The sequence below is a fragment of the Anopheles darlingi genome, chromosome 2 (genome assembly GCF_943734745.1).
Source record: "Anopheles darlingi chromosome 2, idAnoDarlMG_H_01, whole genome shotgun sequence".
Taxonomy (NCBI): domain Eukaryota; kingdom Metazoa; phylum Arthropoda; class Insecta; order Diptera; family Culicidae; genus Anopheles; species Anopheles darlingi.
Window position 1 is genome coordinate 60293557 of NC_064874.1, and position 15000 is coordinate 60308556.

General features: G+C 48.5%; 8 protein-coding genes across 8 annotated transcripts in view; 3 read left to right on the forward strand and 5 right to left on the reverse strand.

Annotated features, from left to right (window-relative positions):
- LOC125959807 (cullin-3) overlaps nucleotides 1-1758 on the reverse strand; it is an 8684-nt gene extending 6926 nt beyond the window's left edge. Inside the window, exons 1-2 of the mRNA XM_049692758.1 lie at nucleotides 1531-1758; nucleotides 1-518 (exon numbers count right to left, since the gene is read on the reverse strand). The exon at nucleotides 1-518 is cut by the window's left edge and continues 664 nt beyond it. The gene's annotated coding sequence lies outside the window, so the exon portion shown is untranslated. The remainder of the gene's footprint in view (nucleotides 519-1530) is intronic.
- A 214-nt stretch (nucleotides 1759-1972) lies between these two features.
- Nucleotides 1973-2860, reverse strand: LOC125959822 (trafficking protein particle complex subunit 4). The gene is made up of 2 exons (XM_049692776.1): nucleotides 2560-2860; nucleotides 1973-2487 (listed from the first exon to the last, which is right to left on the reverse strand). The coding sequence occupies exons 1-2, from the start codon at nucleotides 2732-2734 to the stop codon at nucleotides 2009-2011; spliced, it is 654 nt and encodes a 217-aa protein (XP_049548733.1). The 5' UTR covers nucleotides 2735-2860; the 3' UTR covers nucleotides 1973-2008.
- Nucleotides 2861-2923: 63 nt separating this feature from the next.
- LOC125959818 (etoposide-induced protein 2.4) lies at nucleotides 2924-5626 on the forward strand. The gene is made up of 4 exons (XM_049692772.1): nucleotides 2924-3250; nucleotides 3332-3498; nucleotides 3566-4243; nucleotides 4332-5626. Exons 1-4 carry the CDS (start codon nucleotides 3236-3238, stop codon nucleotides 4672-4674), a joined length of 1203 nt encoding a protein of 400 aa, XP_049548729.1. The 5' UTR covers nucleotides 2924-3235; the 3' UTR covers nucleotides 4675-5626.
- Nucleotides 5627-5669: 43 nt separating this feature from the next.
- LOC125959817 (transforming growth factor beta regulator 1) lies at nucleotides 5670-7323 on the reverse strand. The gene is made up of 3 exons (XM_049692771.1): nucleotides 7294-7323; nucleotides 7037-7181; nucleotides 5670-6956 (listed from the first exon to the last, which is right to left on the reverse strand). The coding sequence occupies exons 2-3, from the start codon at nucleotides 7154-7156 to the stop codon at nucleotides 5826-5828; spliced, it is 1251 nt and encodes a 416-aa protein (XP_049548728.1). The 5' UTR covers nucleotides 7157-7181; nucleotides 7294-7323; the 3' UTR covers nucleotides 5670-5825.
- A 439-nt stretch (nucleotides 7324-7762) lies between these two features.
- LOC125959811 (uncharacterized) lies at nucleotides 7763-9545 on the forward strand. Its single transcript, XM_049692762.1, has 3 exons — nucleotides 7763-7977; nucleotides 8048-8380; nucleotides 8448-9545. Exons 1-3 carry the CDS (start codon nucleotides 7836-7838, stop codon nucleotides 9533-9535), a joined length of 1563 nt encoding a protein of 520 aa, XP_049548719.1. The 5' UTR covers nucleotides 7763-7835; the 3' UTR covers nucleotides 9536-9545.
- Nucleotides 9546-9743: 198 nt separating this feature from the next.
- Nucleotides 9744-13819, forward strand: LOC125959821 (39S ribosomal protein L28, mitochondrial). Its single transcript, XM_049692775.1, has 3 exons — nucleotides 9744-9894; nucleotides 10072-10213; nucleotides 10294-13819. Exons 1-3 carry the CDS (start codon nucleotides 9874-9876, stop codon nucleotides 10986-10988), a joined length of 858 nt encoding a protein of 285 aa, XP_049548732.1. The 5' UTR covers nucleotides 9744-9873; the 3' UTR covers nucleotides 10989-13819.
- On the reverse strand, nucleotides 11273-13247 carry LOC125959827 (TBC1 domain family member 19). Its single transcript, XM_049692782.1, is given in 6 exon segments — nucleotides 11273-11528; nucleotides 11603-11937; nucleotides 12010-12147; nucleotides 12225-12518; nucleotides 12574-13029; nucleotides 13146-13247. Coding segments are annotated over 6 exon segments (1581 nt in total).
- A 505-nt stretch (nucleotides 13820-14324) lies between the features above and the next one.
- Nucleotides 14325-15000, reverse strand: part of LOC125959395 (pickpocket protein 19) — a 1684-nt gene continuing 1008 nt past the window's right edge. Inside the window, exons 3-4 of the mRNA XM_049692219.1 lie at nucleotides 14858-15000; nucleotides 14325-14779 (exon numbers count right to left, since the gene is read on the reverse strand). The exon at nucleotides 14858-15000 is cut by the window's right edge and continues 143 nt beyond it. Coding sequence (XP_049548176.1) covers nucleotides 14325-14779; nucleotides 14858-15000 — 598 coding nt within the window. The remainder of the gene's footprint in view (nucleotides 14780-14857) is intronic.

Sequence of the window (15000 nt, forward strand, 5' to 3'; positions counted from 1 at the left end):
CCATGGTAAGCACTGTACCGGTTACTTTAACTTTGCCTTGACGTTATTGTCACTCTCGCACGTCATACCAGTCCGGCGATGAAATAAGGATAGGACTAATGTCCCTCTATCCCTTTGATCACGGTTCCGTAGATTTTTACGGATTTCGCATGCAGCTTCACTTGGGGATGCTAATGCTATGACTGGGCAGTAAAGCGACCGCCCCGCTAATATTTCCGTACACTGCCTTACTCTTGGTTGGTGGTGATACTGGCACTCTGGCTATTCATCATGGTGCAGACGAGCGTGAGGCATCTACAGCACACGGCGATCGATGAGGACCAATGGGAAGCACGATTTTCCTTCTCACGAAGGAACGATGCATGATTTTTCCACCAGATCTTTCACCAATAGTACCGTCCTGCTCCTAGCGACTTGTCGAGTCCAGCTTCAGAAGGAGGCCAAGCGCCGAATGGCAGAGGCAGTTGTGCAGTTCGCACAATCCGGGACTTTCCACTTCAGTCGATGATCGTGCGAGTCTAAAACAGAAACGAATAGAGAGAAAAAATATGAATTAAGCGTGGGTACATTTCCCGACTGGAATGCGGCTAAAACTAGAACTTCTTTGTATGTGGTTCCCATTTTCCGGAAGATTGTTTTTATTATTGTCCCGGCAGGGACGTTTGCGTGGAAAGTGAAGAAACGGGAGACGAGTCGCTCTCTTGTGATGGCTGGTCTGTCTTTCTTTGCTCGTGTTGAGAAGAAAGGAAGATCGCGCAACATTCGTTCAGAATCTTCCATGAATCAGATACTCGCGCTATGCTCTTCACTTGCTCTCACTCTCCCTCTCTCTCTCTCTTTGTCTGTATCTTCCATTCGCTCGAAATGCGAATTAAAGGTTCCGCGACCGGAACTGTGCGTCGCGGTCGTCGACGTGGGGAGGGGGAGTGTTGTGCGGTGCCGTAATAACCTTCACCGCGCACATACAAGTACACTCGCCCAAGCACACCCCTTTTTCTTCTGCTTTTCATTCCTTTCTTTTGCCTTCTTCTTACTCTGAGAAGACCCTCGCCGTGCGTGTATTCTTTGGTTTAATCGAAAGAGGAGCAGCAGCACCACCAGCACGGCCATCGATTTGATTGAGATTCTATTTTCCCATCCCCGCACTTCACCTGATTATGCTCCCATCATCGTGGTTCCATTGAAAAGTCTTTCCGTGAATAGTTCTGGCCTACTTCAATCGACCACACACACACACACACGCACACTCTGGTGGTCCGTTCCATGACGGATTTTCATGCGAGAAAATCACGAGGTTTTTCACATTTTCACCGCAGCCTCGTACCACCAGGGGGCGAGTTTCCTTTCGCCAATGATGATGATGATGATGATGACGATGATGCGACAATTGTCGCTGGGATGAAGAGGGTAAAAAGAATGAACCGTTTCACTTGCGAAATTTTATGCTCGCTCGTTCGCACCCGGATGCATTGAACGATCCCGTTTGCATAGATATTCCCCCCTTGTCAATCAGCCGAGCCACTCTTTTACCTGCGTTGGAGGTGCTCCGCCGCCGCGTTGGCCAGAATCTTGGTCGCACTTTTCTCGCTTCTCCTCGCAGCAGCTCGAGCCTTTCCTTTTATCGGACCGCTTCGGGCAGACGAAAAGGATGTCCTTCAGGCTGGCGCTTGCAGAGAGAGCTCTTAATAGATGGTCCTAATCCTCCTAATCAGCATTTTTGAACCTTGTTGCTGCTGCTCGACCGCCATTAAACCACCATGTTTTCCTTTTAATTCGGAAAGAAGAAGAAAAGGTGGAAAACCCGAAACTCGATGACAGCCGAGGCGTCTTTCAAAGACCATTTTTAATTTATTTCATTTTGACAATGAGGGTTCATGATTTTCGACTTGATAGAAAATCCAATTTGTCTCTTCATGCTTCCGCAACTTATAGGGATATCACGATGAAATACTGTTTTCATTTCGTCACTTCCTTCTTCCAGTAATCATAATTTTATTCGCTTACCAGCTTACGAACTAACAATACCGCCCTTTTCCGCTTGATCCAGCAGGGCTTGCAGATTCGTATCAAACAGTTCACATCGAATCGGCATTTCGAGCGAGTAGAAAGGATTCTTCAGCACATAATCCGCGTACAGCTCGTAGATGCGTCTCAGTAGCCCATCGATACCGGATTGAATGTTTTCTGCGACTATCATGAATTTAACGCCGGTCAGTGTCTGAAAACAGTGCAATCGGAATGTATCGGCCTCCAGCACCTCGATACCGCTGCTCTTCGGCTCGGGACTCAGCTGGCTGGCAATCGCGAACAGTGGATAGAACATGCTGGCCAGGAAAATCTTCTCGTTCGTCGTCATTTTCGGTCGACTAAACTTGAGCGATAGCGGATAGTTGTCCTTATTCTCGATCACTTCCCGCGCGTCACGCCCATCCTCCAGCGAAGTTCCAGTAACGAGCACCCCATTTATACCGATAAGCACGTGCCCAACTGCGTGGAAAGGGTAGGAGAAGAGTTTTAGATACGGGTCTGGAGCGGCGATTATCATTCGTCGTCGCTTACCGTTGATACCGTCACGCTGGCCAAAAGCTACACACACCTTTTTGGTCTCGTAATCCAGAGCGATATCCAGAGGATAGCTGAACGTTTTCTCCGTCTCTATTTTCGGTAAGTTGTGATCTAGGTTGAAGATCAATCCTCCCGATTTGTTCACGATATAGACTCCATAAATTACCATTTTCACGAAATCGTTCACGAATCCACGAAGAAATCCGCGACGCGATAAACGTAAACAAAAGATGGTCGGTCGATAACAGTTCTGCACGTCACCTGGCGCTGTCGTCACAGAGAGAAACAGCTGATCGGGTCGTGTTCTTTTCTCTTTCCTGCACACGCCAGAAATACAAAGTGATTTCCACTGCCCTTCCTACTGCGTTATAACCCATCGCGGTATGATTTCCATCTTCTTCGGTGGCGTATTTTTATTTATAAACTCGTAATTTAGCAAACACGCAATAAGTATCCGCTCGTCAAGTGATCTCTCGGACTGCTGGGGCCAGATTTGGCAACGCCAGAACATTGACCAACGTAGCCCTTTCCCTTGTGCACGAAAGTTCGCGGTGGCGACAGTTTTTTGCCTGTAACAACAAAACACAATCCGTGCTTCGTAGCTTACCTCCGGAAATCCTGGTCCACATGCTGGAAGAAGCGCAGCAGTGGACGGCACAAAGGCAACACGATGGAATCCATATACGTGAGTAGCTAGCTGTTGCCATGGCAACAGCAGATGGGACTGGGATGATGTGGATAACCGTTCTTTGTTGCCGCTTCACAGAGAATAGGCACCACGGTGCTGCAGGGCATTTTCGACAGCATCAAAGGCATTACGGTTGTGTTCTACCTCGACAAGGAGGCGAACCGCAAGATTAGCCAACCTAGACCGACTAAGGAAAGCCTATCGACCCAATCGACTCCGCCGCAGGCTTCGAAACGATCGATCGAGTAAGTAGGCCATTCAAGACGCCCATAGCAATCGTTTCGTTACTACCATGCTCTTTCGTTTCAACAGAGAATCCAAGGTGCTGAAGCGTGTGGTCCAGTGTTCGATGCTAAATGGTGGCATCTTTATGCTCAGCATCCTGTTCTTCGAGTATGCGGTCCTGCCGGGGCTGCACCTTTTCCTCTGGTATCTGTTCCGCAGCTCGACCACATTGACGACGGTGTGGGGTTGGATGCAGCCATCGCTATCGCTGCTGTTCAACTCCTTCTGGGTAGCACCGCTCTTCCTACTCAGCAAGATCGTCAACAGTCTCTGGTTTCAGGATATCGCCGATTCGGCCTACAAGTTTCGCAAGGGTCGGCCCCAGCTGATACCGAGCATCAGCAAGCTGATTGCCGACACGCTGATCAGTCTACTCATACAGATCCTGTTTCTGCTGCAGAGTACGCTGGTCAAGTACCTACCCGTGCCGGTACCATTCGCGTGCAGTGCCCTCTACATGGTGCACATGAGCTTGCTGTGCGCATTGTACGCCTTTGAGTACAAGTGGTTCAACATGGGCTGGGAACTGCACAAACGGCTGACCTATATCGAGCAAAACTGGCCATACTTCCTAGGGTTTGGCCTTCCGCTAGCGGCTCTCTCCGAGCTTCCTAACTCAATTGTTATCAGTGGCTGTGTGTTTTCGGTGCTTTTTCCACTGTTCATCATCAGTGCCAACGAAGCTACCCCGAAGGTGGACGTTTGGTAAGCGACTACGGGGATATATTGACCCGCCCACGGCGCATTTTGTGTCCATGCTAAAATGTTGCTTATAATGACCTTCTGGTTGCAGTGAGACTCCGCTCAAACTGTTCTCGATCGTAGTCGCAGTCACTAATGCGCTGTTTCGAGGTCGATCGAAATCTGGAAAGGCCGCTCTTTCACAACCGCTGACACCGAATGCGAGAGGTCTAACGCCACCTCTATCCTCCTCGACATCTTCATTCGGCTTTCAATCTTCAGCACAGTTCCAGCAGCAGCAGTACCAACAGCAGCAACATCGTCACCATCATCGACATCATCGATCACATCAGCGCAATCCGTCTCCCTCACCGTCCGGCGCATCGTCCTTTGCTTCCTCGGCCTCCGTCCTGACGGCACAGCAAACCCTACTCAGCAGGCCGTTACGACGGTAGGGCTACATCGATCGAGTCCAGATCGTGTCTTGCAATCCGGAAAACCAAGAAGGTGCTAGTTGTGAGAGTAGGCTAATAAGGAAAAAACAATTCTATTGGATACAACGATGAGCAAGCTCAAATCAGAACGAACGCAAACAATTTACCGACTGATGCGAACCGTTCGTGAGATAGTGCGAGAGTGAGAGCAACACCCAGGACGCCCCCCCGCTGGCCGAAATGGAGAAGACACCGCCAACAGCTTGTGCAGCATCAAAACCGCGACAATCGCGCGCCAAATATTCACCAATTAAAGGTTGCCTTTGATATGTTTCGTTCGTAATGTTAGGGGCCGAAGGTGATATGAAGACCGAGGCGTAAGGCAGCAGGGCAAAGGTCGCTTTGCATTCTTTCTGCTTTCTTTTTTTATACTCTTGTAATAGTGCTAGACCGTTTTCGAGACCGAAGGCAGAATTCGTAAATGGGTGAAGGCAACGAGTAGTAGTAATAATAGTACTAAACGAAGTAGTGTAGCACAACGCCTACTGACTGACATATGCGCTCGGTATAAGGGAACCTGCTGTATATTGCTACCGGTCGCTGACCAACTTTACCCACGCGAACATCGATATTTAGCCAAGCAAGCTGCGAATATTATGATAACCCGGTTTGTACTTCTAGTTTGGGTTGGGAGTATTCGGAATTTGATTTGGGCAGCTGTACGAGAAAAAGTGCTACACATGTAGTAATGTTAGGGAATAACAAATGACAGCATAGATACGAGGATAACCATACACTTTTTTACTCCAGCATCCGTCACTTATTGAGGGAAAAACACAAACTCAGCTTCATGGAAGTTTCTTTTAGCTTTTTTGTGGTACGTTGTGGTTATATACGTTAAACAGCAGCTGCAAGCTGAGCCTACTACAACGTCGTCGTGCAACGGGAATAAACTTTCAGTTAAACTCTTCCATTCCGCCGGCGTACCATGACAGTGTTGGTTTGACATGAGAAAAACGTTGTCCTTTATTCACTAGATGTTACTTGCCCCTTTATAAACTTAAATCAAGAGTTTTTTCATCCATCCACAAGTCCTAGCCCCGCTTAGATCGAGGATCGGGCCACTGTTTGCACTCGGGTTATGTACACAGGTCGCGGGTGCGCGCCAACTGCTAAACACGGGACAAATTAATGTTAGACGAGGACGAGGAGTTGCCTTCGGGCAGATCAAACAGTTCGTCGGGTGGTTCCTCCTTGATCTCGGGCACCGTATGGTAGCTGGAAAGAGTAATGTGGCGCAGAAGAGCCTCATAATTAAGCGTTGGATCGTTGTCCTTATCCATACTGGTGATGCTTTCCCGCTTGATGGCCCGATAGTTGGCACATTGGCGCGAGCTCGGAAAGCTCTGTATCAGGCTCGAAATGGTAGGATGCCGCAAACCGAAAAACCAATCTCCCGCCGGCCTTGAATCGATCGTTCGGCGCATGTTCAACGAAGCGTTGATGCGTTGCAGTAGCAACGCGTGGCAAGCATCGGTGGACGAAGCCATGAATACGTCGCTCCCCGCTCCTCCTTCGGGCTTTATCTCGAAACGAGGCGCCGCACCACCGTCCAGTATGCGGCAGGTGTAAAGACATCGCTTTTCCGGGTGTTCATAGTGGCCGTACGGCCGTGTGGCGCAGTAACCGATCGGATAGATGGTGTATTCGTTACTGTAAGCCACCCGGTCGGGCACAATTTCGCCCAGGTTCTGTATTGTAAAGTCACCGACTACGATCGGGTAGGACGGATGGCCACCACCCTTCGTCGTTCGGTTGAGGTCCTTGAGGTTCGCTTCCACTCGCTTCTTTTTGTTTGGCTGACCGGGTGGCCGTCCACGCTTGCCACCTTTCCCTCCTCCGCGCCCTTTTCCAATCGTCTGCTGGCGTGTGGCGCTTTCGCCTTTTGTCGGTTCTCCATCAAGCACTGCTTCTTTTTCCTTCTGCTCCGATGGTACGCCATTCGCCATCGGTGCGACACCACCATCGACCGGTGTTTTCCCCGTGCCTCCTTTTGTACTACCGTCGGCCGCGCTACCCGATGCCCCGTTGGGAGGCGGATTCTTCTCCCGTTTTTTGTACTGCCGTTTCGGTGGTAAGCTGTTTGCGATCAGCTCGTTAAGCTTGCTACAGGGACGACCCAGTTGAGTTTCCATCTCGTTTTCGTGATCGAGCAGCTTCTTCAGCAGATACCGCCGTTCCTCGGTTCGCTGGCCAATCTTCTCCTGGACCTGCGTTATGTGATCGCAAAGTGCCGCATTTTCCTGCAAAATGGAACCAACAAACATGTAGACGACGGCAGCAGACGGCAACATCGCAGGATTAGCGTGTACCGCGTACTTACAAACACGAGATCCTTCATGATCCGCTGTAACCGGCGATATTTACGTCGATATTTGGCTTGAATCTCCTCCTCGTTCGTTCCCGATGAAGGATTGGACGTACTCGCGGTACCTGCTTCCATCGTCGCGGCATGCACTATCGCCAACCTGCAGCAAACCTCGATTCCTCAATAATTTCACTACTGGAACGGCGGCGGCTCGCGCTTTCCGTTTGATCGTTTGACCGTGAGAATCGATTTCGCGCCCAAACCTACCCCACCTGTACTCAGCGAACGGATGGCGAGCGGTGCGTGCAGAAAGATGCGTGTCACGCTTCCCAGGCGGAATACGTAACGCGTTACTACGTAGGCACCATTTTCAGTCAGAAAAAGGCGTAAAAGCAGCAAAAGCCGAAGTATCGGCGCGTTGAAGCGAGTTCAAGCGGCAGGCATTTGTTTTGGCTTTCCATGACAGTTCGGCCGGGGGGTAAGACACTGTTCGATGCCGTTGACAGCCGATCGTTTTTTTATTCTTTTCTCAGAACTGTTTCATCAACGATGGTCCAAGAAAGAGGCATCAAAATGAATTTTCTTCAATTAATTCAATTAATTTGGTTATATTTTGCTGATACTTTTCATAAAAATGAGAAAAAAGTTCCTATAATTTGTGCTATAATTCACCACGGCTCGTTTTCGTAAACAACACCAAACTCACCACGGCAATCAGGAAACGTCAAAACTGAAAAAACACTATCCGACAAGACGCGCGCAGTTTCTTCGAGATTTTTTGTTAATTTTCGTTAACAAATCGCGGTTTTAACACATGCAGGAGGCGCTAGAACGTAGCCGGGCAATCGTTGCCCAAGTGGAGGCGTACCAATCCGCCCAAGTGGAGAAGTTAAGAGCCAAAAACGCCGTTGTAATTCATGGCGTCACTAATGGGCTTTACAGCCATGTAGGGTTAGGTGAGAGTGTGGAAGCAACGTATTTTATACGCACAATGAGTTCATTTTTATATTTTTTGTGTTATTTTAGAGAAGCAAATCCGGCGCCTTGTAGCTGCCGGTGTGGAAGTGAAGCTGGCAGGAGCAAACGAAATCGTGCTCGATTGGTCGTTTAATGGCACTTCCATCCATTGCGGCCAAAAAATGCGAAATCTGTGGTCGATTATTTGCCGCTTAGTGAACACAAACGTGTTATTTGAAGTAGGGTTTTTCCTGGGCACACCCCCACACCCAGACGCGCTGCAGTGGTTTTATGAAGAAGCCACGAAAATGTGCACCACGGGAATAACTCTTGAAGGCGAGAATGTGCCACTTTCCTTTCGTAACGAGATCGCAGATAGTCAAGCGCAAACGGTGACGGCAGGTATTGGCAATACTTTAGTGAAAGGTTTAAGTGCTCTAGATATTAACTCTGCACATTTTCTTTACAGGCCTCCAATACAATATTTGTCATTTTGGTTGTGACCAAAGCGGCAGGGTACTAGGCAGAATGATGTTCCCCATTTCATTACCGCAACAGCGTGATTTGGAGGCTACACTGCATACAGATGGCATCGGGGCAAATGTCTTTATTTGCGAACCACTCAATTTTATTTTTGATGATATTTTTTTTGATATCATGAAACATTTCAGTGCACATTCAAAGCATTGTCAAAAGGTCATTATGTTTAAAAAACTAGTACAAATGCTCCCTACCGAAGTAGATGTGAGCAGTTTTTTGGAAATCAAAACGATCCGCGAGTTGAATAGTGCTTATAACGAGCTGATTTTTTTTACGGCAATTTTGTCGTTTCAGATAATGTACATAAGGGAGCATTTTGATTTGTTTTTAAAATTTTGGACGGCGATTTTTATTCTTTCGGACGAACTACACATGAATTCTATAAATGAGGCGCGGGATTTGTTGAGTAGTTTTGTGGCGGAATTTTGGAATTTGTTCCAAAGAACATACCTGGACGATGACAAAAGTATTCCTGCTACAACTCTCCAATGGCATATGTTACTTCATTTAGCCGACGAAGTGTTCATGAAGGGGAACTTACGGCAAAATTCTAGTGCACCGTATGACAAACGCATCCTGCAATGGAAGAATTTTGGTCAGAATAAAGCACAGGAAGAAGTGCTACAAAATGTCGTCACCGAAAGCATGACCAGTATACTGGTTCCAAAAGAAGAGACTATAGAGGCAGACAATATAGTACAAATCGGCAATTTCCGGGTTAATACTAGGAGAATGTTCGATCGATGGCTCTTCACAAAGGACAAAGAATTGATAGAAGTTAAAACTATTCACGACTCGAAGCAGTTCTTAGTTGTTAAGAAGGCTGATAAAGCAGCAGCAGCCACCTTTAGCAGCTCTATACACCCAATATGGGAGAAATTGTATGTATTTTTCTATGATAGTAGCACAATTCCCATGGAAAACGGTCTCATTACTTTAAGCACAGAACATGTGCTGTGTAAAATGGTGCGTTTATCTTACTACAATAAAACAATTTTTTACCCGCTTAGTTGTTAGAATAAAGCACGATAAAACGAATGATTGCCTAAAGAGAATTATTTTGTAGGGATGAACCGGCTATTGAATGGTGGCCCGGGATAAGCCGTCTTCAGTCGCGTTCTTCAGGGAAATGTGGATAACGAGTCCTGGAACGAAACGGCCCGGACTTGCCTAGAACTCGGGAAAGCAAGAGGTGAAAACCAAAACTCGTAAACAACACCAAACTCACCACGGCAACCATGAAACGTCAAAACTGAAAAAAAAACACTATCGAACAACACGCACACATTTTCTTCGCGATTTTTTCCTAATTTTCGTTAAAAAATCGTCATTTTTGGTCATATTGAATCGCTGGAATGACTTCAGCAACACCACAGGTAAGATATGCACGATTTAACGTAGTCGGTAGAGTTTCCAAACAATAGAACAGCACCGAATGACGTCGTAGCGCAGAGCGACGAAGTGTGTTGTAATCGTTGTTGTTGTGTCCAGCGCTATTTCATCATCCATTATTGAGCCCGTTGCTAATTCAATTTGAATTTTGCATGTCCCAGGGTGCCAACCTTCTTTATGGACTGAGAAAGTCGACCAAATTCAGCAAAGGCCTTGGAGCGCTTCTGCCTCCGGCGTACCGAAAGTTTTGGGTGGAATGGAAGCAGCAGCAGCCGGCAGCAGTTCACTACGTTCCGAAGGATGGTAGGGACTTGTGTTACTCTAGCTCTTGCTTGCAATCGATTTATTTAATCTGATCTCGCCATCATCCTCCCGCCCATTAGGCATGTTCCAACGGGAAGACGTGACGGGTCTTGTGACTCCCATCCAGAACGTGCCGCTACCCCTGATCGATCCACCGGAGGCACACCACGGCATCTGGGGCGGTGAGGCGGTCATCAAGGGCTTCCAGAAGCGTAATCAGTACAAACGACGAGTACCGCACTTCTGGGTGCCGGTTTTACGCCGCTCGGTCGTACACAGCCGGGTACTGAACGACTACATGGCCGTCACCGTTACGGACCGAACGCTCGAGCAAATTCACGATCACCACGGGTTCGATCACTATCTGCTGAAGACGCCGGCCTGCGATCTACGGTCGATGCTGGCGATTAAGCTAAAGAAGAAAATCCTGGAAGAACTGGCTGCCGGTTGTCCGAAGCTAGCGTCTGATCCGATCAAGCAGCAGGAGTACCTTCGCGAATATGCCTGCTACCTGGAACAGTACACGCCGGAAGAGATCGAATGGTACGGACTGACGTACGGTGAAGCGATATCGAAGGTAAAGGCACTGACCGAGGAAACGGAATCCCAAATGCCCCAGAAGATACTCTTCCGTCAGCAGCTGATCGAGCAGCTCAAGGAAGCTGGCATCCGGGAGGCTCAGGATGGTGATTCGGAAGCAATGAAAGGTCTCAATGATTCCTCGTCCTCCTCTTCATGGTTATCGAAGCTCAGCTTTAAGCCGAAAAACTGGTGAATATCGATCGGCACTGGATGGCAATGGGTGCCAGCCGAGAGAGTCAACCAACTTAGCGCAGCGCTTAGTAACGATGGTAGTCACTGCCTGGACTAGGTAAGCGAGTCAGGACGATTATGAACAGACGCAAACACACAAAGACACAAGAGACAGATGCGTCAACTGTTACATAGGTTTATCTTAATAAAAAAAACCAAAAATTTCCCCGCAAAGGAATCAAATTGCACTAAATTTCGGTTCATCGCGCACGGAACCCCGTCGCCTGAGAGTAATGCGCATCTGTTCTAGTCCCTCGACAGTGTAAGCTGTATCAGTGGCAGTACCTTCACCGAGGACAAATCGGATAGAATCGCTTCGATGTTCTCCAGCGTTGCCACCTGCATGAGGCTCTCTCGTCGAAAGCTCAGTATAATGATGGCCAGTAGTGACAGTATCTCCAGGCTGTCGTATCCGAGTATCAGATCCCACAGGATAAGCAGCTGCTCTGGAGGCAGGTGACCACTGAAGGCCCTCATCAACCACTTGAACACGACACGAATCCTACCGCCGATCAGGGAATTTAATCAAAGAAATCAAAAGGAGGACTTCAAATAGGCACCCTTGTCAGCACTTACGGTTGTATCTGTAGCTCGCGGAAGTGAGACCAAAGCTGTGGTTCGTGTGTTTGCAGCAGCTTCTCGAACAGCAGGCACAAGCTAACGATGCCCTGCGAGTGCGTGTTTATCGTGGTCAGACGGTGGCAGTAGCGAACGTAGAACGCCCGAAAGGTGTAGTACAGCGAAACAGGATTATCGTACAGGTAACAGAACGGAGCGGCTAGCATGCAGATGCCATGGAAAGGTACAAAGCCACACGGCGGACCCTCGTACTGCTTCGCTTTGGCGGAATTGGTAAACTCCACCTGTATCAGTTGACTGATCTCTGTGTCCCGGCTAAAGCACAGCATTATCTACAAGAAACAAGATCGGGGCATCATGCTATGCTTGTGGACGATGAACAGTGGCAGCCATCCTATCCATACCTGATACAACACATCCTCAAACACAAAGTAACGATCATCATTGGTTGCCGTGAGCTGCACATCCTTGAACACCAGCTTATCAACGATTGATTCATTCGTCAGCACCGATTGCCGCAGGCTCTCCCAGTGTTCCACATGCTAGTTTCATTGAAGAAAAGGGGAAAAAATCATTCTCAGAAGGAAGAAAGGTGTATGGGTGGAAGGACGAAACGTACATGCTGCTCCACGTGACTTCCGAGAACGTAGGCCCAGAGCGCACCACGGAGTGGCGGTGGAGTTACACCCTTTTTTAGCGCTTGCTGGCACAGCGGAGCATGGCGCGTTTTAAGGATCTTCTGGCACGTGGTCGACCAGTCACCGAACGTGTTATCGTTGCGCAGCAGCTCAGAGAAGTGCACGCGCAGTTCAAACAGGTTCTTCACGGTAAGCGAGATATGCGAGAACTCCCATTTTGGTAGAAAGCTGTAAGAAAGACAATTGTAGAGATAAGAATGGCATTCGAGCCGGATCTGGGCGACAGGGTGCGGTGGTGTCCGGTGTTACCACTGGACACCACCACGTGGCGCCCATGAACGCGTTACGATCGCGTCAGATGTACTCAGTCTCATCCTGCTTCATCGGTCCCTTGAGCGATAGCAGCACGTCGAGCAGATCTTTGGGAGCGTACACCGGTCGAAAGATGCTGAGATCGATCTGATAGGTGCTGAGTTCGTCCCACTTGGAGAGGATCTCCTCCCGGTCGGATGCGGTGCGCATCTGACCGTGTAGCTGCGCTTTCGATTCCGAGCACATCGAGTTCAGCGACTTGCGTACCCGCCGTTCCCACTGGACACCTGCTCGGCGTAGATAGTTCAATGGATCGCTGCTGGCCGGCGTCGGACGAGTGTCACCCTTCACACTGTTGCGAATCAGATGGTAGATCACGTTACGGATTTCGATCTCCAGCCCGTTTGCTTTGATAGCACCCTCTAGTGTTTGCTTCATGTCGTCTTTGTCCACCTCGGGCGAGCAGGACAGTTTCTGGCCCGCGAAGCAACCATAGTCCGCCGCAGTAGAGGAAAGAAAAAGCGGAGAAGACATTAGTAAGCGGAGCCTACTGAGACCTACCGAGGCTATACGCCGAAACTCTCACTTACCTGCACCATCTTGTACAGATTACCATACAGCTTCATCGTTTTCACGTCATCGGCCAACCGCAGGGCCGTATGGTGTATGCTCGTGTCCTTTAACTCCTCCATGAAGCTTCTCCGGCACACCACTGGCAGTGGATAGCTAACGCTAATATATGGTTCCGCCAACTCGGTCGACGGCTGGAGCGTAACTGGCAGGACTCTTTAAAGCAAACACTTTGCACGATGCACCCCGGACAACGATCACTCCCGTCGACACTTACCGTAGTATCTTCCTGTTCCCGGAGCGTGCTAGCCCGCTCTAGCATCCTTCGCTTGGTATCCTGGCGAAAGCACGCCTGTGACTGACTCCGTCCTCCTTACCGTGGGGACCGTTCGGAGCGGAAATCAATTTTACGACAAGCCGTCGCCTGTGAGCCGAAAAGTGCTCTGTAACCGAGGAATGTGCAGTAGCAGCGTATTGCAGACATTAATTTATGGCCAATGAAATGCGAGCAAAGGGCACCCTTTTTCTGTTTTTCGCGATGCGACCGAGTGAAGGCTATGCCCTGCCCGCATATCCGAAACTCAACAACTTCTGGCTTCGTTGGTTGGTAACTAAATAAATGGCAACTCGCCGTTGTCCATGACAACCCATTTGGTGACCCCTTTTAGAGTGTTTTTTTTTTCTCCAGCTCACCCACCCCCGAAAGGAAGAGTCCTGTTTCTCTACCTGGTGCCTCGCGCAGCAATGGACGAGACGAGGATAGAAAAAATGCTTCTGCTCGTCATTCTTATCCTAGTTTGACGGTTAATAATGGCGGAATTTTCAAAATTTCGAGGATCTCGTAGTAATCGGAACTAGGATTGGAACTAAACAAAGCAAACTGACCGGTTTTTGCCTACAACATCCGAATTTTTGTTACCGAAATGTTTGGAGTAACAAACAAATTTGAAAACTATTAAAAATATTACAACAGTACAACAGTCTGGTCGATTTACGGCATATGGTAAAAAAGAAAAGAAAGAAAGAAGTGCAGATAATCTGAGTTGATATAAGACTTAGGCATACAAAATTCTCCTTCGCACAACAGAACCTCATGCTAGTAGTTAAGGGAGCTAGTAATGAACTAGCGTGTTCAAAAGGAATTACAACATATTAAAACACATAATGGTTTGAATACGATAAAATGATTTAGTTTCATTTTAGGTACGTTCTACGCGCTCGTCCTCGTTCTCATCTGAAGATACGTCCTCGATGGCATTCGGTTCTTCCTGGACCTCCGTCACCAAATAGGAAGCGAAGCGGATGGTGAAGAAGTAGATAAACTCTACCAAGCTCAAGATGCTAGCGCCGGTATACAGTCCCAGGATGCCACCGATCGATACGACCACATCGATATTCTCGCGCACAATCTGACGTCGGTAGCGCTGCGATGGCAGCGCCATGAGCTTGATTAATACCGATCGCCCTTTTCGGCGCTCTACTTCCATTTCACGGCCAATGATCCGTATCTCGTGCTCAGTACACGACGGATAACAATCGCATACTAGCCCATTAGTGCGCCATGGTTGCATAATGGTCGTCTGGGGGAACATTAGATCACGCTGATCGAGACAGTTTAGCCCATCATACCCGCAAACAGGACTTTTGTCGTGTTCTGCAGCAGATGGGGATAGAAGAGGGAAGGATATCGAATGATTTTGGTGGAAATAGAGTTTAAGCGGCAGAAACGTACTTCCCAGAAGCATATTGTGATGGCAGCAGTTGCATGAATGGATTTGGGCCATCTTTAAGCATTCCGTGACGCAGACACTATAGCTGTACTTCGCGTAGCCCGTATTGGTGTCCTCGTCCGGGAATACGCAGCGTCGAATGTCC